At 50.2% G+C, this 27,940-nt stretch overlaps 2 protein-coding genes and 1 long non-coding RNA gene across 7 annotated transcripts; 1 reads left to right on the forward strand and 2 right to left on the reverse strand.

Annotated features, from left to right (window-relative positions):
• Window positions 1-224: 224 nt before the first annotated feature.
• On the reverse strand, window positions 225-13,811 carry ZW10 (zw10 kinetochore protein). Its single transcript, XM_053269866.1, has 16 exons — window positions 13,515-13,811; window positions 12,800-12,934; window positions 12,372-12,473; window positions 12,187-12,264; window positions 11,931-12,090; window positions 10,169-10,318; window positions 9,026-9,220; window positions 8,533-8,693; window positions 6,244-6,426; window positions 5,851-6,089; window positions 4,820-4,891; window positions 3,847-4,004; window positions 3,503-3,633; window positions 3,115-3,246; window positions 1,937-2,139; window positions 225-1,429 (listed from the first exon to the last, which is right to left on the reverse strand). The coding sequence occupies exons 1-16, from the start codon at window positions 13,803-13,805 to the stop codon at window positions 1,309-1,311; spliced, it is 2,511 nt and encodes an 836-aa protein (XP_053125841.1). The 5' UTR covers window positions 13,806-13,811; the 3' UTR covers window positions 225-1,308.
• On the forward strand, window positions 13,784-21,259 carry LOC128333847 (uncharacterized). Of its 2 annotated transcripts, none has more exons than XR_008311090.1 (3): window positions 13,784-14,092; window positions 15,603-15,714; window positions 19,813-21,259. It is a non-coding gene; the product is annotated as an uncharacterized LOC128333847 (long non-coding RNA). The 2 variants fall into 2 exon arrangements; XR_008311089.1 differs by lacking the exon at window positions 19,813-21,259 and adding an exon at window positions 17,235-17,616.
• LOC128333846 (G protein-activated inward rectifier potassium channel 4-like) lies at window positions 18,084-27,802 on the reverse strand. Of its 4 annotated transcripts, XR_008311088.1 has the most exons (4): window positions 27,304-27,802; window positions 21,789-23,052; window positions 18,907-19,348; window positions 18,084-18,465 (listed from the first exon to the last, which is right to left on the reverse strand). XR_008311088.1 is itself a non-coding variant. In XM_053269868.1 (3 exons), exons 1-3 carry the CDS (start codon window positions 27,517-27,519, stop codon window positions 18,975-18,977), a joined length of 1,533 nt encoding a protein of 510 aa, XP_053125843.1. In that variant the 5' UTR covers window positions 27,520-27,802; the 3' UTR covers window positions 18,084-18,974. The 4 variants fall into 4 exon arrangements, 3 of the variants coding, with proteins under 3 accessions (XP_053125843.1, XP_053125842.1, XP_053125844.1); XM_053269868.1 differs by having other exon boundaries at window positions 18,084-19,348; window positions 21,789-22,731; XM_053269867.1 differs by having other exon boundaries at window positions 18,084-19,348.
• Window positions 27,803-27,940: the final 138 nt, after the last annotated feature.

A 27,940-nucleotide genomic window follows, 5' to 3' on the forward strand; every position in this document is an offset into this window, starting at 1 on the left:
GGCAGCAGCGATACAGGAAGGTGCTGAAAGGCATCATCTCATACTGCACAGGAGAAGGCAATGGTCCACCCCTCCTGTATTCTACCAAAGACAACTATGGCGCTCTCTGGGCGCCAGGAGTCAACTTGCCGGCACACTTTACCTTTAAAGCTCCATTCCACACACTTTTAAATTACCTCCACAGAGTGCAGTTAAAACGGAGACGCACACCACAAACAGCATGATACTCTAACAAAATTACTTTATTGCAAAAGGACACATTTATTCAGTCACATCTCCCCCTTTTTTTGGATGATGGGGGGGGGGGTGTTCCACCCTTTCAATCTAATAACAGGGCAGTGGCTGATTTTTAACCTCTGAGGACAAAGAAATTGTTTTTTAATGCTAAAGAATAAATATGCCCATGAAAAGAGAGGAGGGGGTGGTGGGGGTGTACAGACTGCCATCCATCCCCCTCAGATGTCCAAGCACTTGCATGTTAACCAACAGGAGACAACTAGCTGCATTCATGGAGGGAGGGAGAGGGTGCTGCAGGAGTGATGCCTGCCCCGTCAGAAGGGGGAGGGCACACAGGAGCAAGCAGCCTGGCTTAAGGACACCGAGACCAACTCAAGAAGAGAATGCTCAATTTAAGAAGAGTGTTGAAAGACGGAGCGGCCCTCGCCCACCCTCACCCTCGGCCTGCTGCTTGGAATGCGCTAAAGGCAGCAGCTGTTAAACTACAAGATTTTGGCACTTCAAGAGCCTTAAAAAGGCCATTCAGATTCTCCCCCCCCCCACACACACACGTCTTGCGTGCTTCAGAAGCTGTTTGCAAGGAAGAGATGAGGTAAGATACAGGAAAAGGGTGCCTCCCCTCAAAAGAAGCTGCATAGATGCTGCTGGCCAAGGAATCTCAAACTACCCCACCTGCTGAGTGCGCCCCCTTCCTCTCCCCCCACCCCACTCCGGGCAGAGGTAGTGCCTTGGCTCACTTGCCAATCCTTCCAGCAGACCCGAAGACTGGGAAAGCGAAGCACTGGCAAGACAGGCACATGGGCGCCTGGAGTGAAGATCTGACCCGTCAGAAATGCTCAGGTCACAGGTGTGGTGGGACCACGCAGCAGAGGCCAGAGGGGACACAGCGGCTGTCCTGCTTTGGCAAATGCACGCCGGTGGGTGCTCTCCAGATCCTTTGGGCCTGGCCTCCAGGAGGCACCTGCGCACACAGAGCCCGGAAGGACTGCTCATGAGAACAAGGGCGGGTTGGATGAGGGAGGCCACAGCACCCTCAGGAAGACATTTCTGGGTGCACATCGGATGCTAAAGCTACTTGATCTTTGCCAGCGCAGCAGCCCTCCGCTCTGTGTTCTGGAACAGGGCTCGGATGAGGTTCCTCACCTCGCTGGGGGAGAATTCAGCCGCAAGGGGCCCTTTACTGTCTGCCCACCTTTGAGGGAGGAAGAGAGAGAGAAAGGGCAAAGGGTATTATTCAGAAGCAGATGGGAGGGGGCCTCGTGAGCCTTGCGAAGCCTCCATCCACAGCTTTCTAGGGGACAGCCAAGCAGGGGTTAAGCAACCTGCACGGCTTCCTCAGCCTGGCCCCTTGCTACGGTTCCCTTGTCTGAATCTGACTTTCTGTCCCTCCCCTCCAGTCCTTTCCAAAAGCCCATGTTTAAAATTAACAATGCTAAGTTCTTCAAAACTGGGGTCCTACAAGCAAGATAAATTGTGCAAAATAAGCAACGAATGAGCACTGCTTACTTTGGAGGTCAAGATGTGGATTTCTTTGGCGAAAATGTTTGATCAAGAGCAGGGGAACAGAACACGTGTTCAGGCCAGCCTGTGTCACGTGCTGCTCCACAGCTGTCATCTCCTCCGATGAGAGGTCTAGCTACGCTCCCTCTTTCTGTCGGCCCACCCCACAAGCTAGGGAGAGCGTACAAGGAGCACCCACCGGTCCAGGATGTCTTGCAGGCTAGCCTGAAGGACCAGCATGAGCTCTTTGAACGTCGCCCATTTCGGCACGTAGACCGGGACCTCCTCCTGGAAGCGCTTGTTCTGCTTCTCTTCCGGCAGGGGGGTGAACACCAGGGGCCCCTCGTCAACCATGGTTTGGCAGAGCACGTGCAGCCTGTCTGCATTCTCAGCAGAGATATCCTGCAATGCAAACAAGAGTGAGCACCCTCTCCAACGCAAAATAGAAAGAAACACCATCTGCCTCTCCCAGCCTGCCAGCAGCTCAGCAGCACAACCAGGTTCCAAGCCACACACCCAGGGCACTTCCACAGGAAAAGGAGAAGCTGGCTGATCAGCTGGCTGGGGAACATTTTGCCCATCAACCTTGTGCTGTCACAGTGACACCTTCCTCTCCCCGGAGAAATCTAACAGGCACCAGGGTGGTGCAGATATCAGGGGAGATGGGATCCTGTTGCTTTGTTCTAGGGCGGAGAATCTGCATATGGAAGCCCACCCGGCTGAAACCAGAAACTTTATTCAAATTCTGTCTGGAAGTGTCCTCGGAGGAGGAAGAAAGGTGGGACATAAGCCTGCCAGACCAATAATGCAGGGGCTCTCAAACATGGGCCCCCAGATGCAGCTGGGCTTCAACTCAAGAACCCCCAGCCACGTATTGCCAGAGGATTCTGGGAGCTGAAGTCCAACAACAACAACAACATCTGCAGACCCAAGTTTAGAATCCCTGCAGTCCTGCTAATTTGCAGGATGAGGGAGACGGCTGGGAAATGCCTACCCCGCACCAGAATGTTCAAATCAAACTCCTGGATAGGCAGGGTGGCCATTTCTAAAGGGGCCATTACTCATACAAACAAACCAAACAGACCTAACCCACACAATTCAAAAGTAGCTACCTTAACCCCCAAAATGCAAACCCGGTCATGAGTTAAAGCGCTTTTCTAACCATTAAAAACAAAACAAAAATAAGCACACCTAGGTAGACCAAGAGTGGAATGGAACACCTAACACTGAGCAGGATCGCTCCTTCAAACTTCACGGGAGTTGGCTCCCACCCCCTGAAAGCTGGACCTAGTGGGCAGAAGACAGAGCTGCCTGCAGCAGGAGAAGCAGCTGGACCTGGAGGAAAACCCCAGCCAGCCACGACCCACAGAGCCTCACCTCTAAGGCAGTGATTCTGTTAATGATCTCGACAAGGGCCGTGTTAAGCAGCACCCCCATGGCCTTGCAGTAGACGTGCACCGGGAGGACGTCTTGCCAGACTTTGCCCAGCCTCTTCAGCTGATGCAGGACCTGAAAGGGAGCGATGAGGAGATGCTCAGACCTCCCAAGGATGCCGGAAGAGCCAGCTGCTGGGTCAGACTAAAGGGCCAGCCCACCAGGCACCCCACTCCCTACAGGCGCCTGCCGTGACAGCCAGAGTCCTCTCCCACCGTGGCCCCCAGCCGAGGTCTGCCTTCCAAGGAGGCATCAGTTACGCATCTCGCAAACAGCCAGTTCCCCAAGAGCCTGTGAAGGCTGCTCCCTGCCGAGTTCTGTCTCCACTAACCTGCCGCACGGCTTTGTTTGCTGCCGAATAGTTGTCTTCATCATCCACGTTGGAGAAATTCCTTGCACTGGTGAGTCTTTCCAGGAGCTCTCCCTTCTGGACTCGCATCTGGGCCATGAAACACTGCGTTCCTGGGGGAAAGGGGGAAGGATGGATGCTAGGAGGAGAATTCAGCCCCGGACTCTTGGGTTTCAGGGGCCGCAAAACCAGCGCACGTTTCTCAGCTGCTTCCCAATACGTGGCATGCTCTTGCACAAGCATCTCCATCCCCCACCCCAACCAAAGGTCCTCGCACCTGCGGGGAGCCCCACATCAATTCAGAAGCCGGCTGGCTCCAGACTCACCAAGTCTCCGGAAGCCAGGCACCAGGTCGACAAAGGTGACCATCCCGTCACTCAAGCGGCCCCGGAACTGGTGGCCCAGGGTCAGGAGGTGGTGTGCAATGTACATGCAGTTGTTGTGGTGGATGGCGGTCAGCTGGGGGAGCTTCTGAAGGTTCTCCCTGGGTGGGGGGGGGGAGAGGGAGGAGGAGGAGGAGGAGAGCAGCTGTTCTCAAGCGTCGGGGTGGGGCGGAGAGCTGGTCTTGCAGCAGCAAGCAGGAACTGTCCCCTTTGCTAGAGAGGGCTTGCCTTGGCGTGGGTGGCTACACGTGAGTGCTGTTGGCTGTGAGATATTTCCCCCCTAAAGGGATGGGGCTGTTGCTCAGGGTCAGGGCAGCTGCTTGGCATGCAGAACGCCCCAGGCTCAATCCCTGGCGGCGGCGGCAGCAGCAGCAGCAGCAGCAGCATCCCCAGGCAGGGCCGGGAAAGACCCTTCTCTGCTTGAAACCCTGGAGAGCTGCTGCCAGGGACTGCACAATTTGGACTCTCCAGCTGTTTTTGGATGACTACAACTCCCATCATCCCCAGTGGCCAACAGGAATTATGGGAGTTCAACTCCAACACCCGCAGGAGGGCTGAAGCTGTGCAGCCCTCCTGTAGACAGGACTGAGCTAGATGGACCAATCTTTTGACTCGGTAGAAGGCAGATGCCAACATTCCTAAAACCATGCCAGCATTTCCTCCTGCGTAATAAGGCCAGCAGGTCCTCCGCTCCATCTACGCCTCAAAAAAAAAAACCCCACAGAGAGCAGGGAGTTGATGGGCCTGGGAAGGTGGCCTCCCTGGGATCATGCCCAAAGCCCAACTGGAGAGCAACTGGTACCCAGGGGGACAGAGCCCCAACTCAGAAGCTCCACTCAGCCCCTGACAGCCCACTCCTCCACCGTGTCCCACAGCTGAGCCGATTCCCTCCCCAGCAACACTCCCCACTACTCACTTGTGATACATCGGTACCACATCACAGAAAAGATGGAAGATGTTCCGCACAGAATAGAAGAGCTCCAAGTAGCTGCCCAAAAGGTTGTTGGGGAGAGGAAAGAGAGACAAGTTATTTGCATTATAACTAACAGGCAGCACCAGAGCCCAACCGTTTGCAAAAGTGCGTGTCAGCTGAGAAGTCACCGGCTGCAGGGTGGGCCTGGGTCAAGTTCATGCAGCAAGCTCTGGAGAGGGTGAGGGACACTCCACTGGCTCCAGGTGTGCCTTGAACCAAGAGGCACTCAAGGTTAAGGTTACACAAGCCACTTTGGGGCAAGCTACTCTGGCCCCTGGGCCACCAAGCACCCCATGTCAATGCAGTGCATTAAGAAAACCCATATATCCAATACTTATTTTCTAGTATGTAAGATGTGGGCAGAAAATAATCAGTCACAAGTGTGCACAGTTCCACATGAGCAGCAAGAATGACCTGTATGAAGATAGCCCTCTTATTAAACAAAAACCACTGATGTAGGCGATCAGTGGAGACCATGTCTCTCCACATCATTCCCGTGGTAACTTTGCCACCTCACAAATCAACATATTCTGTCCTAGTGGCTGTTCTTGATCTTTTGGACCCATTTTTAAGGAGTCAGGGGATTTTCTGCAATTAAAACAGAATATAATCTTCAAAATCCATATAACTGATTAGAATTATCTAATCCGTTACATGGATTTTGAAGATTATATTTTTAAGAGAAGGAGGGGATTTTCACAAGGAGTCAGGATCACCGTGCCATATCTCTATTTGGATATCCAGTTCCGTGCAAGGACTTGAGGTGGGCCCTGCAGCTAACGATGCCAGGTTATTAGAGAGGACACCCACTGAGCAAGAAATGCCAAGTCAGCCCCCTCCAAACCTCCGCGACGCCCTCCCAACCGATTCCGCCTTAGAGCTCTGCTCTTCAAAAACGGGAGCAACCTCTTCTTGATTCCTGCCGCTGAACCTCTCCTTAGAATCTGCCCAAGAAATTCATCCCAAGTCCTCACCACTGATCCGTGCTGACCAGGGCCTCCTGAAGCGTCTGATAAGCCAGCGCCATTAACTTTTGTACCGATTCACTGATGCGGCAAGCAGGGAATGAAAAGGTGTGCCGGCTGAGCCTGGTCTCGTTCTCCACATGTGCCACCTGGTCGGGAGCAGCCCTGGAGGCTGGGAGGACCTGGGTCTGGTCGCCTGCTCCAGGGACAGGCAGCTTGGGTAGAATTACTGAAGAGTCTGGGGTGACCTGGGAGGGGAGAGGAGAGGGCAGATGAACTGCAGCTCAGCACCCAGCCCACAGGAAGAGGCCCATGCCAGGCAGGAGGGAGAGAGCAAACAGTACTGAGCTAACGGCAGGTGGCATGGCTTGGGAACACCAGGAGGGTCTGCTGCGCAGGTACCTTCACAGTGTTGTGTATTTCAGACGTCATCAGATGCCTCGCTGCCACGATCACGTCCTGGCATTTCTTATTTGCAAAATGGCAGTTGACATTCTGGGCATATGTCAACAAGTCGGTGGAATCCTCCTTTAGAAACTGCATGTCCTTCAAGGCTTTTTCAAACTCCTCGGTAGCTTTAATTACCTGGGGTGAGGAGTGAAAAGAGAACTTCAGGCAGAAGCATGCTATGTAGGTTTGGAACAGAGGCAGGATCCAGCAGCTAGCCCATTAAAAAAATTGGGGTCAGCTATTCGTTCAAATATGGGCCAAAGAAGTCTTTTTCAGACTCAAAGTCCTTAAGTCTTTTTAAAGCATTAACATGGACGGGGTTCACATAATCACAAGGATCCTGGTTTTTAAAAAAACTGATCAGGATTAGTGAATCTTGTGGAGCCGATTGTGAGAACTGAAAATTTCAGGGTGCTCAGTTAATCAGGACAGATAATTAACCTAGTTATCTATCCTGGTTAACCAGAGTGGTTCAACCAGGATTGCCCTGAAATTCTGAGTGCTCACCATCAGCTCCACAGGGCTCATTAATCCTGATTAACTTTTTAACCAGGATCCTTGTGATTGTATGAAACCAGCCTGAAACAGAGAAGAAAAACAAATAATCCTCAACAAGTTCAATACTTGCGCCAATTACAAAGAACAAATCAGTTGGCTGCTATTGCAAAGCAATAAAACAAACTTTTCAATAACGGTAATAGACTACTAGATGTTAGGTGAGATTTCTATAAATATAAATAACAAGTGAATTTTGGCCCGTTGAATAACGGGCGCTAGTAACAGCGCTCCTGGCCCCCCGCCGCCATTCCCCCTCCCTCCGCCGTTCCCCCCCTACCTTTAAGGGCCAAATCGGCCCAGGCACTTGCCCCCGCCAGGCCGGGGAGACGGAGACTGGGGGCGGAGCGGAGGCCATGTAACTTTTTAAAAAAAATTTACTCCCGCGGCCGCCGCCACCGACCGCCCACCCTCCCTCCCAGCTGCCGAGTCCCCCTTACCCTGGCCGACTGCTGTTGGCCGAAGACAGCCCTTAATCTAAGAGGCAGAGAGGAGCTCGCAAGCAGAGCTCCTCTCTGTGCAAAGCCTCTTGCCGAACTGCCGCTTTGGGTGCAAGGGACGCAAGCGCCCAAAGCGGCAGTTCGGCAAGAGGCTTTGCACAGAGAGGAGCTCTGCTTGCGAGCTCCTCTCTGCCTCTTAGATTAAGGGCTGTCTTCGGCCGACAGCAGTCGGCCAGGGTAAGGGGGACTCGGCAGCTGGGAGGGAGGGTGGGCGGTCGGCGGCGGCGGCCGCGGGAGTAAATTTTTTTTTAAGGTTACATGGCCTCCGCTCCGCCCTCGGCCTCCACCTATTTTGGCCGAGGCGGCGGCTCCGCCGCCGCCTCGGTCACTTTCCCGCCGCCTCCTCTCCGGCTTCTTCAGGGCGGCCGCTTCTGGCCGCCCAAGATGGCTGCCGGGTGCCGGCGAGCGTGTCTCCCTTGCCCTGTTCTGCGCCTGCGCTTCGCGCAGGCGCAGAACAGGGCATGGAGGCACGGACACACGCTTGGTGTCCGTCCACGGACGGACACCAAGCGTTTTATTAGAGAGGATACACTGAATGTTTCTTCTCTGGGGCTTTCATCCTGGAACATCCAGGTCAGCCTATAGGTGCAAAATTAACCAAAAATAGGAAAGTAAGAGCAACAAGAGTCAGTTGTAAAAGGCAGTTGTGCTAAGTAGACAGCAGGCCAATTCTTTAAGCGTCAGCAGCAGCCTTTCTTCATGGAATATCTGACAATGCTTTAACCATGTCAAGTAAGAGGCTTGACTACCCTGCCAATTCTAAAGAGGGTTTAGGACTGTTGCCGGGAGTGTGGGGCGTGCTGGTGAGGAGTGTGTGTCTGCGTGCTGAGCTCTTGAGCTTAGAATCCATAGTTAAGTCAACTATGAATCACTCCATTCACCAGCCAGCCAAGTGAAATCAATGCCCTAGTGTCTCTCAGGCACTACAGAGGCTCAGCAACAGAGCAGCTGTTTAGTGTGCGCCAGCACTGAAAACACAGATACCAGCTCAGTATGAGGAAGGAGTAAGAAAGGCACACCCAAGACAACAGCACTGGCATCATTTCAAAGTTCACTGCCATCAAGTAAGACTATCTCAACAATCCAAGAAGCCAACTTTGGGAGCAATGGAAGCAGGTCCAAGCAGCTGTCCCCACAGCCTTTCCACCCTTCCGAAGCCCTCAAGTGGCAAGGGAGAGACCCCCACCTCAATATACTGTCCCAGTTTGCTGCTGCTGTTCGGGATCGAATGCACCAAGCAGTCCTGAATGAGGCTGTCCGATATCTCCTTCCAGATCACGTTGCCCAGCTCCTCTGCCAAGATGGGTCTGGAATTCTCCTCTTCAGCACACTGATCAAGTGGCACGTCTGGGGTTAAAGGAACAGGACTGGAATTAAGGAGGAGGAAATATTTCTCTTCAAGATTCATACCCCATCTTAACATTACAAAATAATGCTGAAAGCAGCTTACAGTATTTTTAAAATGTTAATACAAAACATTGTAAAGCCAATTTAAAAATCACCACAAGAGTGATATTTCTCTATTTGCTCTCTCCATGTTTGCCAGAGTTTTACAAGCCTCTACTTGTGGTCCAAGTTTGCCTAGCCTTGTGCTACTGTGTCCTCCTTGGCTCACAATCCACTCCGACGGCACCGGACACACCAGCTTCCACCCCTCCAAACTGAGAGGTCCTCCCTACCCAACAGATGTTTGTGCAGAACTTCAAGCACCAACTTCATCTTCGCAAAGACCTCCACAGGAGAAGGCTGGCCCGAATCACAGCCCACAGACTCAAAGCGCAGCGTGATGGCAGCATCTGCCCGTTCCTCCAGCACGGGCTGCAGCGACGGGTGAGAGATCAGTGGCTTGAGGATGTTCTTCAGCAGTAACTGTCCTGGCACAAAGAAAGCGGGAGGCAGCGGCTGTCAGGACAGATAGAAAGGCAACGGGCAGGAGGCGGCCGGATAGCATTTCCCCTTTCCCCCGCAAACTATGGTCCCAGAGCATGGTCTCCAGGCACATGATACAGCCACCTTGCTAAAGCTAAGCAGGTCTTGGTGTGGGGAGACCCATGTATGCCACCTTTGCGGATGGAGCTGTAGCTCAGTGGGAGAGCATCTGCTTTGTGTGCAGAAGGCCCCCAGTTCAGTCCCTGGCAGCATCTCCAGGTAGGGCTGGGAAAGACGCCTGCCTGAGACCGTGGAGAGCAGCTGCCGGTCAGTGTAGACCAGAGCTGCTCAACTGCAGCCCTCCTGCAGATGCTGGCCTACAATTCCCATAATGCCTGGCTATTGGCCACTGAAGCTCGGGTTATGGGAGTTGTAGTCCAAAAGCAGCTGGGGGGCCAAAGCTGATCAGGCCTGGTGTAGACAATCTGACTCAGTACATGGCAGCTTCCCTTTCTCCTCTGCCCCTTGACCTGGCCAAGCTCAGCTTAGGAATGAAGCTATTGCCAGAACGAGGGTAGCTGTAGTGGCTCCTTCTACAGCAGTCAAGAGAAGAATTCTGAAATGCTGGCCCCAAGGGAGACATTCTTTGCAGTTCAGTTAAACTGGGCCTTGCACCTACTAAAATATCTCATTGCACTACTCTCTTCTGTGTAAACTTGAACAATTACACCACATCAGTTACACCCAACTCTCTACACCCCTGGCGTAACACTTTTATTTTAGTTTTTGCGGACTATGGCCACTTCATCACCTTCATTCAATTCATCCCAAACTAGACAAAGTTTAGGAAACGCTGGACAAAAGCAAAGGGTGTGTGTGGATTTCAAAGTCAAGCCCTTCCCACCATCAGACACAGGAGGACGGTCAATAATCCATGATGGAAAATGACTTACCAAAATGTTTGAACTTTGTGCGCAGCTCACCCAAGATAGCCAATGCTTGCAGCACAGATGCCACTGTTGGGCCAGTGGCCACGTCCTCCTCGGGCAGTGCTGTGCACAAACGCAACTCTGTCTGCATGGCTGACTCCAGGCTGCCAATCTCTAAGCAAAAGAGGGCACAGAGACAGCAACCATTAAGGCTTAGGACCATTCAAGAGAAATGACTCAGGAGCCCTGGCAGACACTTTCTGTCTTGCCTGCTGCTCAAGCTTTCAGAACAGGCAGTTTTGCAGAGGAGTCTGCTATAGTCCAAGACCACCGAGGAGAAGGCTATAGCTCAGCAGCAGAACACCTGCTTGACATGCAGTCAGTGGAGATAATGTGCGCATATGAATTACGAGTCTGTTCAAGCACAAATACAGATGTGGGGCAGGTATTCATTGTCACTGGCTTGAAGAAGAGAAGAAACCCCCTTGCTGGACCCTCCAATCCAGGATCCTGCTTCCAGCCTCATGGAAGGCAACAGCACTGCTCCCCGCCCTGCTCTGATGTGCTGGTCAGACTCTGCCATCAGCTGGGATAAAACCAATGTCAAACTCAAACAGGCAAGAAAATACTGGTCCTCCCTGAACTTAAATGGTGCTTCATTATCTTCCTGCCAGGCAGCTCACTGGCCCGGAAACACAGAGAGAGCCAGGGGAGGTGAGTGCAGCAGGGTGCAGCCACCAGCAGAGCATGCTGAACTGCTGGGAACAGATGGCTCAAATGGCTCCCAGGCAGCACCTGGGAAAAACCAGGCAGGAAAGCTAGGGGAGGTCACGGCACACAAGAAAACAGCCTGCACAAGCCCCAGAGATTTTTCACCTCTTAAGCAGCCCTGTCCAATATTCAGGCCAGCCCACTGGCAACAGACCCTGGCAAGGTTTCTGAAACTCGGGTTCCTAGATGTTGCTGGACCATAACTCGCATCATCCCCTGCTAGGGGATGATGGCAATTGTAGTCCTACCACTCTGGGGCCCAAGCTTCAGAACCCCTGTACTTATGGCTGGCCAGGTCCTTAATCCATCCCAGTTTATGCAATCTCAGGCAGGCTGCAAGAAGAGGTGGCTTATCTAGCCCTAAAATCTCACATGCTTTGAGATTTGATGCTGGTTCCTACAACTTTGATTCTGGTGCTTGGGAGCTGGAAATAATAAGGGTGTCAAAACACAACAAGAAAGCCAAGAGTTTAAAGGCAGACATTGCAGAAGACCTTTTGGGCCGCAAACTGCTGACATATCGAATGCTTGTCACATAGGTGTGTGCGGCTACCCAAGGATAAAGACAGCCTTTGTTACTTAGTTATAGAATGCTTCTGGCATGTGTGAAATGCACTGTAAAGCTCCCTCATTTGCACAATGGGCTTAATAACTCACAAGGCTGTTGACAGAACAGGCAGCAGACAGGGTGGAGAAAGAGGGACCTGCCCACAGCCACAAGCTGCTGAACAGGAGTTTGAGCCAGATCCAGCCCAATGCTCTAGTCACAACCACCAAGGGATAAAGTAAAGTATTTTAATGTGGTCCACAAGCCCACATTAAGGACCACTCCCTCATCAATCCTATTTCATCAGAGGTAAGGCAAACAGCTGAATCTATCCAAATCAAAGCCTTAACCTTGCAAACATGTGCCAACACACAGGCATAGTCTCAAGCTGTGATGAGGATCCCCAGTGTCAAAGGTCTTCCCCCTTCACACCCATTCCCCAAAACTACATCCAAAAAGCCCCCAAACCTTTTGACAGAGGAAGCTTCCAGACAGCCATTTGCTGCCACTCTTGACCCAAGAGATAGATCATGTTTGCGGTTTGGATGACCATCTCCCTGCCCAGGGCTTTCAGGATCTTCAGCTCAAAGCCCTGGCGGGACTGCATCAGTTTCAGACTCCTACGGGCCTGGCAGAGAAAGAGAGTTCCATACAGTAAGTCCCACACAGTAAATCCCAGCATGGGATATAAGAAAATGCATCTCTCACACATGCCTGGAATTACCTTGTTCAAATGACAAGCTGCAGGCACATATTTCTTCTGTGGCAACAAGGCGTTGAACTGTTTAAGAGAAGTATCAAACTAAAAAAAGAGGGAAACAACTGTTAACTAAGAGGATTTGGAAAAGATATTCAAAAGACGACAAGTAGACAAGAAAGCAATGAGAAGAGAGTTCCCATTTCATTCACCTCCATGAGCTGCTTCAACACACTCAGGATCAGAGTATCTCTCTCCAGTTGCTGCTTCAACTCTGAAAACTCTGCAATGGCCACATTAAGATCTTGTTGGACCTGGAGAAGAGCCACAAAAACAAACTCAAGCCATCATGGGAAACAAGTGTGATACTAGCTATTTTTTTTTAACATATGTCTGTTGAAGGGCTGGCAATTAAAGATTATCTCCTGTGGATGCTTTGATGCATCTGGAGACATCTGGCTGTCATTTAAGGAAGTGGGAGGGGCACTTTTTTCATGAATTCCAGGCACCATAAAGTTCAGAAATTTATGAATGCTGCTATCATTTCCAAATCTCATGATCTCAAATAATTTGACAGGTTTCCTAGCCATTTTAGCTGCCTCATACTGACATACAGCATGGCTTTGCTTCATGTGATCACCTCATTCTCAATCCTGGTCTTCAGCTGGTCCATTTTGCCTGACAGCTCTTCCACTTGGGACTCCAGTTCCTCGGCACTCTGCATGCTGGGCAGAAACTCCACATATCTCTGGTTGATCATGCTGCAGACCTCACCCTGGAGAGACAAGTAGGCGAGTCAGCATAACCCACCCGGAATCACAGAACTGGACCATGCATGCCTCACAACTCAGTCAGCTAACGAAAGGCAGGACTCCTCGTGTGCCAGTCCCACCAAAGCAACATGCATTCAATCCCAAGTACCACAAGCAGACAAAACATGCACCCAATGAGATGTCCACAAAACAGATTTGCTGTGTGATTTTGGGCTAGCCAGCATCTCTTCAACTAATCTACCTCACAAGGTTGTTGTGAGGATAACGGGGGTGGGCAAAAGAGCCCTGTGCACCTCCCAAGTGCCTCGGAAAAATGGCAGATCAAAACACACACATAGGACGCAATATAGGAAATATCCAGAGCTCAGCTCCCTGCAGCAATTGCTTTCCACCAGAAAAGAACTCTGTACATGCTCCGAGGCAGTTTCTTCTTAAGCACCACACCAGCAGCAGTCCCTCCCAGGAAGGCATTTTGCACATGCTCAGAGACACTCCCTCCCTCCCATCAGAAACCCCGAGGGCTGGGGCGGGGCCCCTCTGGCCTCCTCAGGCCCCGCCCCCCACAAGCCCCGCCCCCCGCACCTTGAGCTCCTCCACCCGGCAGGAGAGGCCAGAGACGCGGCCGCGGAGCCGCTCCTTCTCAATGGGGGCCGCGCAGGCCAGCACGGCCGCCACCAGCGACGAGCCCGGCGCCTCCGCCATGAGCGACCTCGAGCAGCGCGGCGGCTCCTCGTCCTCCGTTCCGCCGCGCAAGGCACCACGGGAAGGTCCAGCCGCGTCAGCCCGCCCCCAGCGTGCACCGCGGCAGACCAGCGAGAGGGAGAGGGCTAGAGCGGCACGCAGAGGCAAGCAAAGCCCGGGCATGCTAGTCATTTCCTCACTCCGCCCCTTGTACGCCGCCCCGAAGGTTTGTCTCTGGGCGGTAAACAAACACACACACACGAAATCTTGACACCACTGAGGCCATCTAAAAGTCAAAAACAGACGAAAACGTCAAAATCCTAAAAAGCTGAGAAGGCTTGGGGGGTGGGTTTGCAGGTGCTTTGGAAGAAGTGTCCGCGCAGGGGGGTGCTGTGAGGATTTCCCTGCAGGGGATGGGACCGCCGTGCAGTGGGAGAGCAGAAGGCCCCGGCTTCGCTCCCCGGCAGCAGCCTCTCCAGGTAGGGCTGAGAAAGGCTCCTGCCTCCCGCCCCGGAGAGCCGCTGCCAGTCAGGGCAGACAGTACTGAGCGGGATGGACCGAGGCTCTGGCTTCCTGTGTCCCTAAGCAAGGCGCTGTTGCAGCCGCAGGAGGCCCTCTTGCCTTTCACTGCTTCGTCGGGATGTTTACAAGGGGCTGTATACACGAAACAAGAGGGTTTGTAATGGTTGGCATAAGCAGGCACAATTGTTCTACAACAATGCTTATCTCCACAAACAATTACAAACACGTTTGCCTCTGAGTCTGCTTTGCCATTAGCCCCTAATTCCCCCCCGGGCAGGATTAGGTTGTGGTTACATATTTACTTAGGAGTATGTTGAACTTGCATCCTAAATAAGTGGGTTTAAGACTGCAGCCTTTGTCACAATCATCCTTTTGCCATACTGATCTGTGGTGAGTTTTTTCATGCACGTCTTCAAATCCAGTTGCAGACTGCCAAAGCACTACCGAGGCAGGCTTTTAAAGGCAGCTGTGCCTTAATTAAAAGCTTCCTTGCTCCTCTCTTTTAAAGTGGATTCCATTTTTGCTCCTCTAATTGATTGCTTCCTGTTCACTTACACAGCTGTAGCATTTCTGAATCAGCCCTTAATTAATCCATTCTTGTTCCTTAAAGAAGGGGTACATAGGAAGCTGCCATATCAGGGGCGTAACTATAATAGGGCAAGGGGAGATAGTTGTCTGGGGGCCCACTGCCTTGGGGGGGCCCCCGGAGGCAAGTCACATGACTGACTCCCCCAGCCGCGCACCCGCCCGGGCTTCCTTCACTTGTATTCATCCTCCGGAACTGATGTGAGTGTTAAGACCTGGAGCTACCTGAACAGCATGTCTTTCTCTGGTACCATCAAATGACTTGCATCGTCCACAATTTACAAAACCTTTTAAAAAATAATTCAGGATGATGTTCTAGATGTTCTATTGTGGCACATAGATTATATATATATATATATATATATATATATATATATATATATATAACTTTTACTATGCTTTTTGTTACCACTATTGAGCCTCATTTAAGATTACTTCATGAACTGAGCTTCGGGGGGGGGGGGGGGGCATTTTAAAATTTTGTCTCTGGGCCCAATCCAACCTTTCTACACTCCTGTGCCATATACAGAGTGCGACCATTGGTCCATCTAGCTCAGTATTGTCTTTCACAGACTGGCAGCAGCTTCTCATTAATAACTACTGGCTTCCTCTTTCTAGTTAGTAGCTACAGCAATTGCTACCTGATGTTCAATTTTTTTCATTCTTAAGTTTTTAATAAATTAAATATGTAGAAGCAATCTGAATTAGGTTACTGACTCTGCACCTGGTACCTTCTGCCTCATATTCTTGGAGGTTATATGGTTGCCATAGTAGTCTTCTTGATGATTTATGCTAAAGTTTGATAGATTTATTTTTAAATCCTCCAACTGAAATGGGTGCAAATAATGCAAAGTTTGATGAGGACCACACTCCACATTTCAGGTGGGCGGTCTGGCTGTTGAAGTGGTGCTGGGTGAGCCTCTAATTGCCTTTTGTGACCCGCCATGAAGATGATCTATTGTCTGAGACTGGCCTGACCTGCTTAAGAAATAAGGTAACTATTACTTCCTTATACCGTAGCTGCCTTGAAACTGCATGCCAGTCTCTCTCTTTTAAATAGAACAAGTCACTTTGAAACATCCAAACATCTTCAGAAATGATTCCCACAAATTATTTGATCTTTCCTCAGTCTCTGTATCTTTTCTCATATGTTGCCTAGGTTTGCAGTGCTTGCCACCGGTTTCTAAAGTTCTACTCTGGAGCATTATGCGGAGCTACTCAGGTTCCGCTTAACGGGGCTGGAATCCCGGCTCAGTAGTCAAACCTGCAGAAGGTTCCTCGGTCAGGCTGGCACCTCCCATTCCAAGCCAGTGGCACAGCTGGGGGAAATCTCTGTCTGCCGGAGACCCGGGGAGCCATCATCAGAGTAGACTGCCCTGGGCTAGATGGACCAACAGTCCGACCCAGGGTAGGGCAGCCACCTGGGTTCTGTTTGTGCTGTGGGCACACAACCTTGTCGTCTTACCTCTTCCTGGAGGTGGGTAGCGTAGCTGCAGTCCAGCCTGACAGCCCCTTTCTTCCATCCAAGACAACTGAACAACGAGTCACCAAATTTGTTCAGAGTACATTCAGGAGGAGAGAGGGGTAAACAGGGATCCGTAGCTGAGAGAATCTTTCCAAAGAACACAACAGCTCATCTGGTGGTGACCCCAAAGCGGGCCTTTTGGGACACACTTTCAAACAAACCCAGAGCCTGCCCATCCCTGGCGTGTGTTTAAGAGAAAGTTGGAAACATACTTGTATAATCAGGCTTTTAGTTCTTAGTTTCAGAGTTTAAGTTTGAAAGCTTTTATCTATAGTTTTAACAGTTTTAATTGATTTAAGGTTTTAATTGTGTTTTAAAATTGTAAACAGCCCGAAGATTTATAGATGGGGTGGCATAAAAATGCACTAAATAAATGATAAAACAAACGGACAGCGATGGCTTCTTTCCTCCAGCTTTGGAAGGAACTCATTGCCCACCACTTTGTTCTGTTCTCACACTGTTTCCCCTTCTTTCTTGGGAAGCTGCCTGGTACTGAGTCAGACCATAGGTCCTAACCAGAAGGGAAAGAGTCCTGTTTCCCCCGCTTTCCAGACCTGTGCCCTCCCAAGCCATTGTGCCCACTAGAAGGATGGAGACAGAAGAGCTTTCTTCTGCCTTTTCTCCTTAACTTCCAGTGTTCCCAATAAAAGAAAGAAAACTTCCTATTTCTGCAATATCCAGAAATGACTTACTGTTCTTTCTGCATGGAATGTTGTAAGATGGTGGACCAGTTCCGATAGGATGACAAACCCAGGAATGTCATCGTGAGAATGAGCCCCAGTGAGCCTGCTTTTCCATACACCATTTGTAAGGGGAGGAGACTGAAAAGTGCCCTTTCAGTATTGATATTAAACTGCATTTCCCTGGTACGTCAGGGCTTGACAAATCCCAGGCACCAGGGGGCCATGGCACCTAGAAATTTAACTGTGATGCCTAGACACTAGGCTATTCAGAGGCAGAGTGTGTCTGATCAAATCTTTTCTTTACAGGGAAGCCCATTTACCCTTCCTCATTAATGTCAGCCATCAAGTCCACTGTCTGGCTCCCAAATCTTGAGGCTGGCACCTAGATCCAAAGAAAGTTTTTCAAGGCAAACTTGTCAGTATGACAACTGAACTTGGGAAACCGTGGTTGGTTAAACTGGAATCTGAAACTCTGGTTTGATCCTGGTTTGTTTGAATTAATCACTCTTAGAACAAACTGGTCTTCTAAATCTGGACTGTATGATCAGAAATAAAAGTACTTAATTCAGGCCTACTGTCAGAAACTGTGCTGACCATGCAAATGGCTGCTGTGTGTGTGCGGAGGCCATGTGTGTGATGGTGTTGTGCAGGGACAGCTGGGTAATGCCCTGCTGGTGCGTGGGCATAGCGGGGGGGGGGGGGCGTCCTGATTATGGCAGTGGCAGCGATTGGAAGAGGAGCAGGTATGGACCTGTTCCCCTCCGTGTCAAAGGAGCTGTGCAAGCCCTCAATTTTAAAGGGATGCACCCATGATTCAATTTTAAAGGGATGTGCCTGTGATTCGGATGCCGAATCGTGCTTTGTCACACCCCTACTGCTGATTCTACAGGTAATTACAGGCCAGCCTAAGTCTGGAGGATGGATAGGTCAATGCTACAAACATTTTAATTTGCCTCCAATGTAATAGATTGTTTTTCCTTTCTCATTTCCCCCCATGCTTCTAAAAATCCAAAGACACGTCCTCCTGCTATCCATCCATCCGTCCATTTCTCACATACACCCCTTCAATATTTCATGAGGTGGATAAACATTCTGCAAAACATCCAAAAGGTCTGAAGGTACACCATATAAATCACTCGGCGGGGCTGTTCAAGAAGAAGCTTTATTTGATTGCTGAAACCCCCCTCCATGTTACAAAAGATCATGTAAAAATAATTCCACTTGGCTGCAGCCACAGTACAGGAACCAGAAGATGAGTTCAGGGGAGTGAAAGGCTCCCATTAGGCAAAGAAAAGGGAACGGCCAAGATCAGCTAGGCGGGGGGGGGGGAGCAGCGGGAGGGGGGACATCCACCAGAGTTCTGTATGGCACTGTAAAAAAGATGAGACACTTCCGCCTCTGGGCCCAGAGTTGTGGCTGGGGACGCAGCGGCTCCAGGCACCGGCAGTACATGGCATAGAGATGGGGCGGCCAGAGGCCCGAGCAACCCCCAGGATGCTGATGTGGACCACCCAAGCTTTTCCCGTGGCTTATTTTGCTGCAGGGGAAAAAAATGCAGATCAGCACCAGCTTCCCAGCTTTGACAGGGATGGGTATGCTTCTGTAAAAGTAGTAATGCCCCACCCCCACCGCCCAAAGAGACAGGTTCTGGCTTCTGCTTGCAGAAGCGGGGACACCCAGTCAGAAATCTCTTCAGGAACACAAGCGGCTCTGATAGGGGTCCAGCCCCAAGAGCTCCGTTCTAGTGCAAGCTTGTTTTACAGACAGCAGGGTCACTCAGCAAACCCACAGCCAGGGGATGTGAAGGTTCCCCTGAAGCAGTCGGCGGCAGCAGGACAAAGACCTCTGTGGGCTTTTGTCCGCACCAGCAAGATAACACTTGGGCCAGCCGACTTTCTGCACAGCTCCACCAGGAAAGCTTTGACACTGCACAAGGAAGCGGGGTGCCTAAAAGCAGTGTGCACCCTTTCCCACCAACCTCAGGACCACGGGGTTCTTCCTTGCTGCTGCTGGGCTGAGCAGAAACCTCCTCCAGCAATGGCTTGCTCAGACACTGGCCTCCTGGTCCGGGTATTCGTTGCTTCTCTCCTCTTCGGTGATGTTGGGGAAGCCCAGCCCGGAGAGGGCTTCCTCGCTGGGACCATCCCCGTGCCGGGCTTCGCTGTTGAGCTCTGCCGAAAGGCAAGGGTGCACCAGATGGTCCCAATACAAGCTCAGAGTGGACTGGTCCTGGTTCTCCATCTCCCGCAGTTCGTACATCTCTCTCGCACTCGTCACCGGGGTCTGGACTTCGAACGTCTTCTCAAACCTTGTGTAATCCACGCGGAAGGCGCCTTTTTCCAGGGACATGCAGGGCTCAAATCGGTGGCCCCACAGGATCTCGTCCTCTGTGTATGACGTCCGGGCTTGACATGTCATGCCTGCAAGAAAGGAGGGTCAGTAGTCTGCAAAGTCATCCAGTGGTTTTGCAAACATGGAGGAAAGAAACTGGGACAGTAAGAGGAAATTGTATCCCCAGAACACCACACACCTTCCCTTTAAATGGTTTTGGGAGAGCAAGAAAGAGGAACAATACGGGTAACCCTAGATCAAAAGATGCAGATAGCCATGAAAACCCAGATCCACCGTTGATCAGTGATTGGGCCAGGAAAATTTGGTATCTGGTGCGTAGATCAAAAGGGACCTGCAATTCTAAAAGCACGGGCCAGTTATGAGGGTGCAGTGGCCATTTTTAAGGCATTTGGGCAGGGAATTTCTTTCACTTTGAACTGTAAAAACCATATCTGGAAGAAGATATTGAGCACCCATTTTTTAATTATAGGCTTAATGGATTGAAAGTTTTTGTGTATTCCTCATCTATATTTGACCTATTTATGTCTTACAGCTGTTTTTAAAAAAATAATATTTACATACTACTTCTTGGCCAAAAGTTGAAAGACGTTTACATAGCAAAAGGAATGAGAAGATAGTTCCTGGTGCCAGAGGGGCTCACGGCCCATAAAAGAAACAACAGGCACAGCCAATGGAGACAGGCTCTGCTGGGCTGAATATTTTATTTTATTTTATTTTATTTTTATTTAGCATATTTGTATACCGCCCACTACCCAAGTCTCTAGGCAGTTTACAACATTACAACCAACCAAGAACATTTTAAACCAACTTAAAACATATTAAAAGTTCAAATTAAAATACCCATAAAACTGCCAAATAGCTAAAAAGCTTGCCTTGCTCGGGCCCGGTTAAATGTGTTGCCCTCTTCTCTTTTGGAATGGAGGTTTGCTAAAGATCATCCTGTTACGGTTTTTTGCCCTTGTGGTGCTGACCTCCTGGAAACTGTCACCCATGTTTTGCTATATTGTTCTTTGTATTGGGATGCCAGAGAAGAACTTATCTCCCCTCTGTTACTCACATTTCCTGGAAGGTGTGAGCTCTTTTATACATATTATTGTCTCGTGGATTTAAGCTCTGAGATTACAAAAACTGTAGCCAAATTTTTCTATATTGCCAGTAGGTTAAGGTCCCAACTAAGCACTTAACTGCGAGAGCTGTCTACTGTTTTTAAGTAATTTATTATGAGTGATTGTATTTTGTTTTACTGTGTTTTAGCATTGTTTACCGATTCTTGTATTGGACATATTTGTTACTTCTGTTTTTGCTGGCTAGTGGTTGTAAATTGATGATGATGATAAAAAGCTTGGCTGAAGAGATGTGTCTTCAGTTGTTTCCTAAAGGTCAACAGGGATGGAGCAGCCCCAATGCCAGCAGGAGGTGCACCCCACAGCCCTGGGGCAAGGACAGAGAAGGTTCGCCTCTGAGTTATCACCAGATGAGCCGGTGGCACCCTCAGACGAACCTCCTCCTGGAAGATCTTAATAGGCAGCGGAATTCCTAACGAAGAAGGCAGTCTCTTAAATAGGGACAGTTGCTCTCTCCCTGCTAAATATAAGAGAGCCCCCACTTTCAAAGGGGCCTCTTTGCACAGTTAGCAGAGTTATCTCTTAAGGAAGCCAGTCAGTGGTGTGTTTAAATCTTTCCTTTCTTTCCAAAACTTTGTCTACAGTTAATGTTCATCTTGGAACTCTTTATGTTGAAGTTGGATTGTTTTTAATTTTCATCAAGGACTCTGCGTTGGATAAAAGAACGGGGAATTGATTAAATACACAAATCTCCCATCCCGTTGCTCCCTTTCCCAACGTTTCCCCCATTTTTTTAAAGTCCAAGGGCCACCAGGTGGCACCAGAGTCAGACCAGCCTTGCTGCATTTTAATCCTTTTGTGTTCTGGTGGACTTCTGAGCTACCACTTGTGCATTTTGTAATAAATGGTCACATTTACTACCCTTAGGATGGTGGGTTTGTTTTGTCTCTTTTTAAACACACACACCCATCTCACACAAACTATTGCCTGAACTAGATTTGCCAGGGGTCTATTTTAGCTCTCTTCTCCCCCTGTCCAAATAAATGATATTTGTGCATCAGTTCTTTGCCCCTGGATAGTGTAAAAACTCAATGACAAAACCTTGTTTAGGCAATCAAATCAGCTTATGTACGGGGAAGAATAAACCAGCTATCAGTACCAGAAAGACGCACACACGGACTCCTATTTGCTCTCTGAGCAACCCTGTGGTGTGGGCTGGCTGCCTAAGCCCCTGCTCTTTACCTTGAGTCTTAGATCTTGGTCCCTGCCTGGTTCTGACTACACACCTATTTCTGGCTCTCCTGATCCTCCATTGCTGCCTGGGGATTGGATCTTGGCCCGGTTTTGACTATGGACCTACTTCCAGCTCGCTGATAGGCAGCTCCCCCAGATCCCAGAAGCCAACAGCCTGGCATCTGGCCCTGGTGACGTACAGCGTACTTACCTGTGGCCTCCACGATGCCTTCGAGGATGATGATGATCTCAAACTGTTCCCTCTTCAAAGCCTCCGCAGACATTTCCCAGAAAGGGCTGAGCTCGTTGATGATGTGACAGATGATCTGTGGCTCCACCAGGAAGAGGCGGTCCTCCCCCGTGTCATAGCCCAGGTTCAGTTCTGACTGCTCCAGTGGGATGAACTCCCCTTCCTTTGTTTGCCTGGACTTGATGAGCTTGGCTCTTATTTTTGCGTCCACCATGTGACTGTCCCGGAGGTCTCCAATGCGGAACATCAAGCAGAGCTTCTCATCCCGGTGCGAGATCACACACTTCTTGCTGAATTTTAAGGTCTGGGCACGCTTCTTGGGTCTGGAGATCTTGACGAACATACACCCCACCATGAGGGCGTCGATCATGGAACCTATGATCGACTGGGCCATGAGCAAGATGACCCCCTCTGAACAATTGGCCGTCACAATCCGAGAACCGTAGCCAATTGTCCGTTGACTTTCCACAGAGAACAGTAAGGCAGAGATGAAGTTATCGATGTTCTCGATGCAAGCCTTCCACTCGGGGTCACCTATATGGTTGACGTCGTCCCTTAGCCAGGCGTCAAAGTAATATATGATGCCAAAGACCACCCAGGTGATGATGTAGCACATGCTGAAGACAAAGAGGAACCAGCGGTACTTGAGATCCACAATGGTGGTGAAAATGTCCGACAGGAACCTCTTCTTTTCCTGAATGTTGCCCAAGTTCACCTGGCACTTGCCCACCTTGGTCACGTAGCGCTGACGCTGCTGTTTGTTGCCCCAACCAAACTGCCGGTCGTCATCCATGAGTTTGCAGCGCCGGCTCTGCCCTTTGTCTGAGGTGGGAACCGAGATGACACTCCGGGTCGGGGTTTTGCTCCGTGCGGAGTTGATAATGTTGGGCGCGCTGAGAGCATGCTGCGGATAAAGCCGGGCATTCAGTTCACGCAACACGGAAGGCGGCAGAGGGTCAGTTCTGGAGGAGCGATGGTATTTGGGCAGCTCCTCTGTGTTGATGGAGACGCTGGGCCGGTGCTTGGGAGGCCCAACTGTGCTGTAGCTGGCCTGCTCCACTGTGCTGAGCCTCCTCTGGAGGAGGGCTGACCTGTCGTTGGGGATGTTTGAGCTGCAGGATACAGAAACATAGTTGCACGCAAGGGCACTTTTCTTTACGGGTGCGGCTTCCATTTGCTTGTGGCCCTCATTGAAAGGACCCATGGGAATGGCCGTCATTTCGGGCTGCAAGAGAAAATGAGCTTATCCTCATGAAATTCTCTCGTCTTCCCACCCTTCCCAGACTGGCAAGCCATTCTTTGGGGCTGATCCTGGAAGTTCTCAGCCCCAGCCCAGATTCCCACCTTTGGATCTAAAGGACAAAGATCTAAGATAACTAAGTGAGGGTATTCCAGGCTCATGACACCCTGGAAGTCCTGGTGTGTGGCAACTAGGAATGGCCACTGGTCATATACAGCAGAGAGCTGCAAGTTTGTCCTGCCCCAAATTTTAGTCAAGGCAAAACCATTTGCCCACGGTTACATTGATAACGAAGAGTAGCAATGACTGTCTGGATTGGAAATGCACATCAACTGTACCTTGAGTGCCTCTTTTGGGATGTGCATAATGCAAATCATCGGCATGTAATGCACTTTGGGATGTGCAGAGTGCACATTATCTGCCCTTTGAGCACCTCTTTGGGGAAGTATGTGTGTTCTTCACCACTGCCCCAATCCGTGAGGTTGTACTCTCTGGGCGCACGTGTTCCATTCATAGTTGTGGGTATCCCTTACCACTTAGTGACACCAACTCTACAGAAGAGGACCGCCTCTTCCTGAATCATGTGCAAGCAAGTTGGGTGCTCTGGCCTTGGGTGGAGCAGGCTAGCTGTGGTGCAGTGGTGCCTGCCAATAGTCTGCCCAGTGTCTCCATCAAGACGGAGGAGTTGCCCATGGGCCACCACTCCTTCGGAAGAGAGGGGCCCCCAAGAATAGCACTGGCCAATGCTGGCCGTCCCCGGTGCAGACAGTGGTTATCATCTGAGGTGCACAATGCAGTCTTAGCAGTGAATGTAAGAACATAGGAACAGCCTTGCGGGATCGGGCCCAAGGCCCATCTAGTCCAGCACCCTTTCTCCCACAGGGTGCTGGACATGCCCCCTCTCCTGACACTGCTCCTTGGCCACCTTCTGCTCTGCTACTCTGCAGGAGGCACACACTCTGGTCACTTCCAGATTAGACTACTGTTACGTCCTCTACATGGGGCTGTCTTTGAAAAGTCTCCAAAGAGTACTGACCAGAGCCCATTGGTTTGATCACATAATGTCAATATTACCTCCGCTCCATTGGCTCCCAGTCTGAATCCAGGCCTAATTCTGGGTGCTGTTCTTACCTTTAAAGCCCTACACAGTTTGGGACCTAGGTCTCAAAGGACCATCTCTTATCACATGCATGCTGTAGCAATTAGGAGAAGGCCATCCTCTGCAACCCCCTGCCACATGAAATGAGGGAGCACATACAGGATAGGGCTTTCTTGTCAGTGGTGCCCAGACTATGGGACTCGCTGCCCCATGAAATTTGGCTGGTGACATATTTGGGCACATCCAGGTGTTGAGCACTGTATAGACATGAGTTGTATGTAGAATGCTCTTTGGTTTGTTTTTTTTGGAGGAGCTTTTGGGGTTCAGATTTAGTTGCCATTTAGGACTGTGTTGCTGGTGATTTGATTAAAAAAAAATGTTTAGTTGCTTTGTTATGATCCCCCCCCCGTTAGCTACCTTTTGAGATGAAAAGTGTGAAATATGCATACTAGGGTTGTGCTAAATGTTTTCTATGGAGATGGTCTGGTTCAGATTGCAGGGTCTAGGTGGGGAGTCAGAGGGGGTGAAGCTTTCCCTGACAAACCTAATTTTCATTTCCCCCACAATTCCCCTTTGAACCATGTGGTGCTTCCCCATAGCGCTGTTCTGGGGGGAACTGTGCAGAGAGGAGAGATAGCAGGTGCCAGCTGTTGAAAGCAGTCCTGCCGTTTGCCCCTGCAAAGGGCAAAAGGATGGCGAAATAAAGGGGTGAGTGAAGTAAGGGTGGTGAATTAAAGGGGCAAAGGGGTGCTATTTCAGTCCAGTCCTAGGAACACTGGAAGCTGCCTTATACATTGGACTTCAGAAGAGGAAACTTCTCAAAAGTGAGGGGACTGGTTGAAAGGAAGCTGAAAGGGAATGTCGGGAGGGACAAATCACTCCAGAAATCATGGGACATATTTAAAACCACAATAATAGAAGCTCATTTGGAATGTATACCAAGAAGGAGGAAAGGTACCACCAAGTTCAGGAGGACGCCAGCGTGGCTAACAAGTAAAGTCAGGGAAGCTATAAAAGGGAAGAAGACTTCCTTCAGAAAATGGAAGTCCTGCCCAAGTAGAAAACGTGCCAGGGAGGCAGTTGGCCCCTAGATGATGAGGGCATGAAAGGGATTATTAAGGAAGATAAGGAGATTGCAGAGAAGATGAATGAGTTATTTCCATCTGTCTTCACAGCGGAGGATACTGACCATATACCCTCTGTAGAATTGAGCTTCATAGGCTTGGAGGCTGAAGAACTGGGCCAATCTGAGGTGATGAGAGAGGATGTTTTAAACTGTCCTGAAAAACTAAAAATTAACAAGTTGCCAGGGTCAGATGGCATCCACCTAAGAGTTCTGAAGGAACTCACATTTGAAATTGCTAATTTCCTAGCAAAAGTATGCAGCTTGTCCCTACAATCAGGCTCTGTACCACAGGACTGGAAAGTAGTCAGTGTAACTCCAATTTTCAAAAAGGGATCGGGGGTGGGGGGTGGGATCTGGGAAATTACAGGCCAGTTAGCTTAACTTTGGTGCCGGGTAAATTGATAGAAAGCATACTTAAGGAAAACATTGTTAAACATAGAGAAGAACAGGCCTTGCAGAAGGAGAACCAGCCTGGCTTCTGCAAGGGCCAGTCTTGCCTCACTAACCTTTTGGAGTTCTTTGAGAGTGTCAACGGGCATGTGGATAAAGGTGATCTGGTTGACATAGTATACGTGGACTTCCAAAAAGCTTTTGGCAAAGCTCACCACCAGAAGCTCTTGAGTAAACTTAGCAGTCATGGGATAAGGGGACTGGTTCGTGTGTGGATCGGTAACTGGTTGAAGGACAGGAAACAGAGGGTAGGAATAAATGGAGAGTTTTCACAATGGAGGGAAGTAAGAAGTGGGGTCCTCCAGGGATATGTATTTGGACCAGTGCTCTTTCACTTGTTCATAAATGATCTAGAAGTAGGGGTAAGCAGTGAGGTGGCCAAATTTGCAGATATTTGCTAATCTTATAATGCCCTTATACAAAACTATGGTGTGGACACATCTGGAGTACTGCATACAGTTTTGGTTACTGTATCTTAAGGAGGATATTGTAGAACTAGAAAAGGTGCAGAAGAGGGCAACCAAAATGATCATGGGCCTGGAGCATCTTCCTTATGAGGCTAGGCTACAGCATTTGGGGCTCTTTAGATTGGAAAAGAGGCAACTATGGGGAGACATGATTGAGTTGTACTGTGTAAAATTATGCATTCAGTGGAGAGAGTGGACAGAGAGAAATGTTTCTCCCTCTCTCACAGCACTAGAACCAGGGGTCATCCCATGAAACTGAAGGTTGGGAAATTTAGGACTGACAAGAGGAAGTACTTTTCCACCCAGTTCATAATTAATCTATGGACTTCTTTGCCATGGGGCGTGATGATGGCCACCAGCTTGGAGGGTTTTAAAAGGGGCTTAGACAAATTCATGGAGGACAGGTCTGTGAATGGCTACTATTCTGGTGGATGGGCCACCTCCAGCCTCAGAGGAACGATGCCTCTCAATACCAGTTGCAGGGGAACAGCAGCAGGAGAGGGCATGCCCTAACCTCTTGCCTGTGGGCTTCTCAGAGGCATCTGGTGGGCCACTGTGGGAAACAGGGTTCTGGACTAGAGAGGCCTTGGGCCTGATCCAGCAGGGCTGTTCTTATGTTCTTATACCAAGTCAGACCCTTGGTCCATCTAGCTCAGGAGTGTCTACCCTGACTGGCAGTGGCAATCCTAGGTTACCGGCAAGGAACCTACCCAGAGGTTCTTCCTCTTCCAGCCCTACCTGTTGATTCTGCCTAGGACTGAGCCTGGGACTTGATGCACAGAAGCCGATGCTCCATCGCTGAACTGCATCCCCTAAGGGGAATAACTCACAGCAGGCAGCTCTCGCATGTAGTCACCCATCCAAATGCAGACTAAGGCAGGCCCTGCTTGGCAGAGGGGACAATTCATGCTTGCTGCTGCAAGACCAGCTCTCCTCCCTCCAAACAAGCCCCTGAGTTTGCAACCGGAGCGGTTTACTCCAGCCAGGACGGAGCCCTCAGGATGGGCGAGCACTTGGATTCCCCCTCTGGACACCTTTCGACAGAGAGGAAGGGTTTACAGAGGCAGCCGGCAGAAGCGGCTGGGCGCACCTACCTTCTGGGGAAAGGTCCCGTAGGTGCTTGTTTCGGTGGGGGGCCGAGGCAGGTATGCCAGCATGTGCTTAGCGGTGGGCATCTTTGCCGGGGGGATGGAGTTTCTGCGGCTCCGCGGCTCTTCGTATTTCAGCCGCCAGTCCCCAATATTGTTGCGGACACACAGCCCCTTCTCCGGCTCCAGCTCCATGTTGCTGCTGGTGATGGAAAACGCCATGAAGGCTTCAGGCCCCGGGAGGGCCTAGCCGTGGGCTTTATGCCTTCTCCGGTGGGGGATCCTTCCCGAGTGGGAGACAGAAAAACAGGGGGTCATTTTGGGAAAGAGAAGGGTGATCACAAAGAAGTGACATCACCCAATCCTCAAATCCACATTTAGTGTGCACACAAGTGGTCTTGAACATGTAAACGTTTGCTGTTGACGTAAATGGGTGAGGAGTTTTGCAGGCTCCAAGCTTCCTTAATCATTGAGTCCTTTATGTTGGCTCATCAAGCTGAGAGAAGCCCAAAATTCTCTTTTCTCATTTGTCAACCCTGAACAAGCATGCTACAGAGGAAGGTAGAAAAACTATCCTAGCCAACCTGGAAAGGAGAAAGTGACTCGGTGTCAAATATGGTGATCAGAAAGATGGCAAGCAAGA

Source organism: Hemicordylus capensis, chromosome 8 (assembly GCF_027244095.1).
Source record: "Hemicordylus capensis ecotype Gifberg chromosome 8, rHemCap1.1.pri, whole genome shotgun sequence".
NCBI classification, from domain to species: domain Eukaryota; kingdom Metazoa; phylum Chordata; class Lepidosauria; order Squamata; family Cordylidae; genus Hemicordylus; species Hemicordylus capensis.

Coding starts and splice junctions, on each gene's coding strand:
- LOC128333846 (XM_053269867.1), bottom strand. CDS start 27,519: ATGGCGTTTTCCATCACCAGCAGCAACATGGAGCTGGAGCCGGAGAAG. Junction 23,053..27,303: donor ACGGGACCTTTCCCCAGAAG/GTAGGTGCGCCC, acceptor TTTCTCTTGCAG/CCCGAAATGACGGCCATTCC. Junction 19,349..21,788: donor AGGCATCGTGGAGGCCACAG/GTAAGTACGCTG, acceptor CCTTTCTTGCAG/GCATGACATGTCAAGCCCGG.
- ZW10 (XM_053269866.1), bottom strand. CDS start 13,805: ATGACTAGCATGCCCGGGCTTTGCTTGCCTCTGCGTGCCGCTCTAGCC. Junction 4,005..4,819: donor GTGGTACCGATGTATCACAA/GTGAGTAGTGGG, acceptor CCCCCCACCCAG/GGAGAACCTTCAGAAGCTCC. Junction 2,140..3,114: donor ACAGAATCACTGCCTTAGAG/GTGAGGCTCTGT, acceptor TTTGCATTGCAG/GATATCTCTGCTGAGAATGC.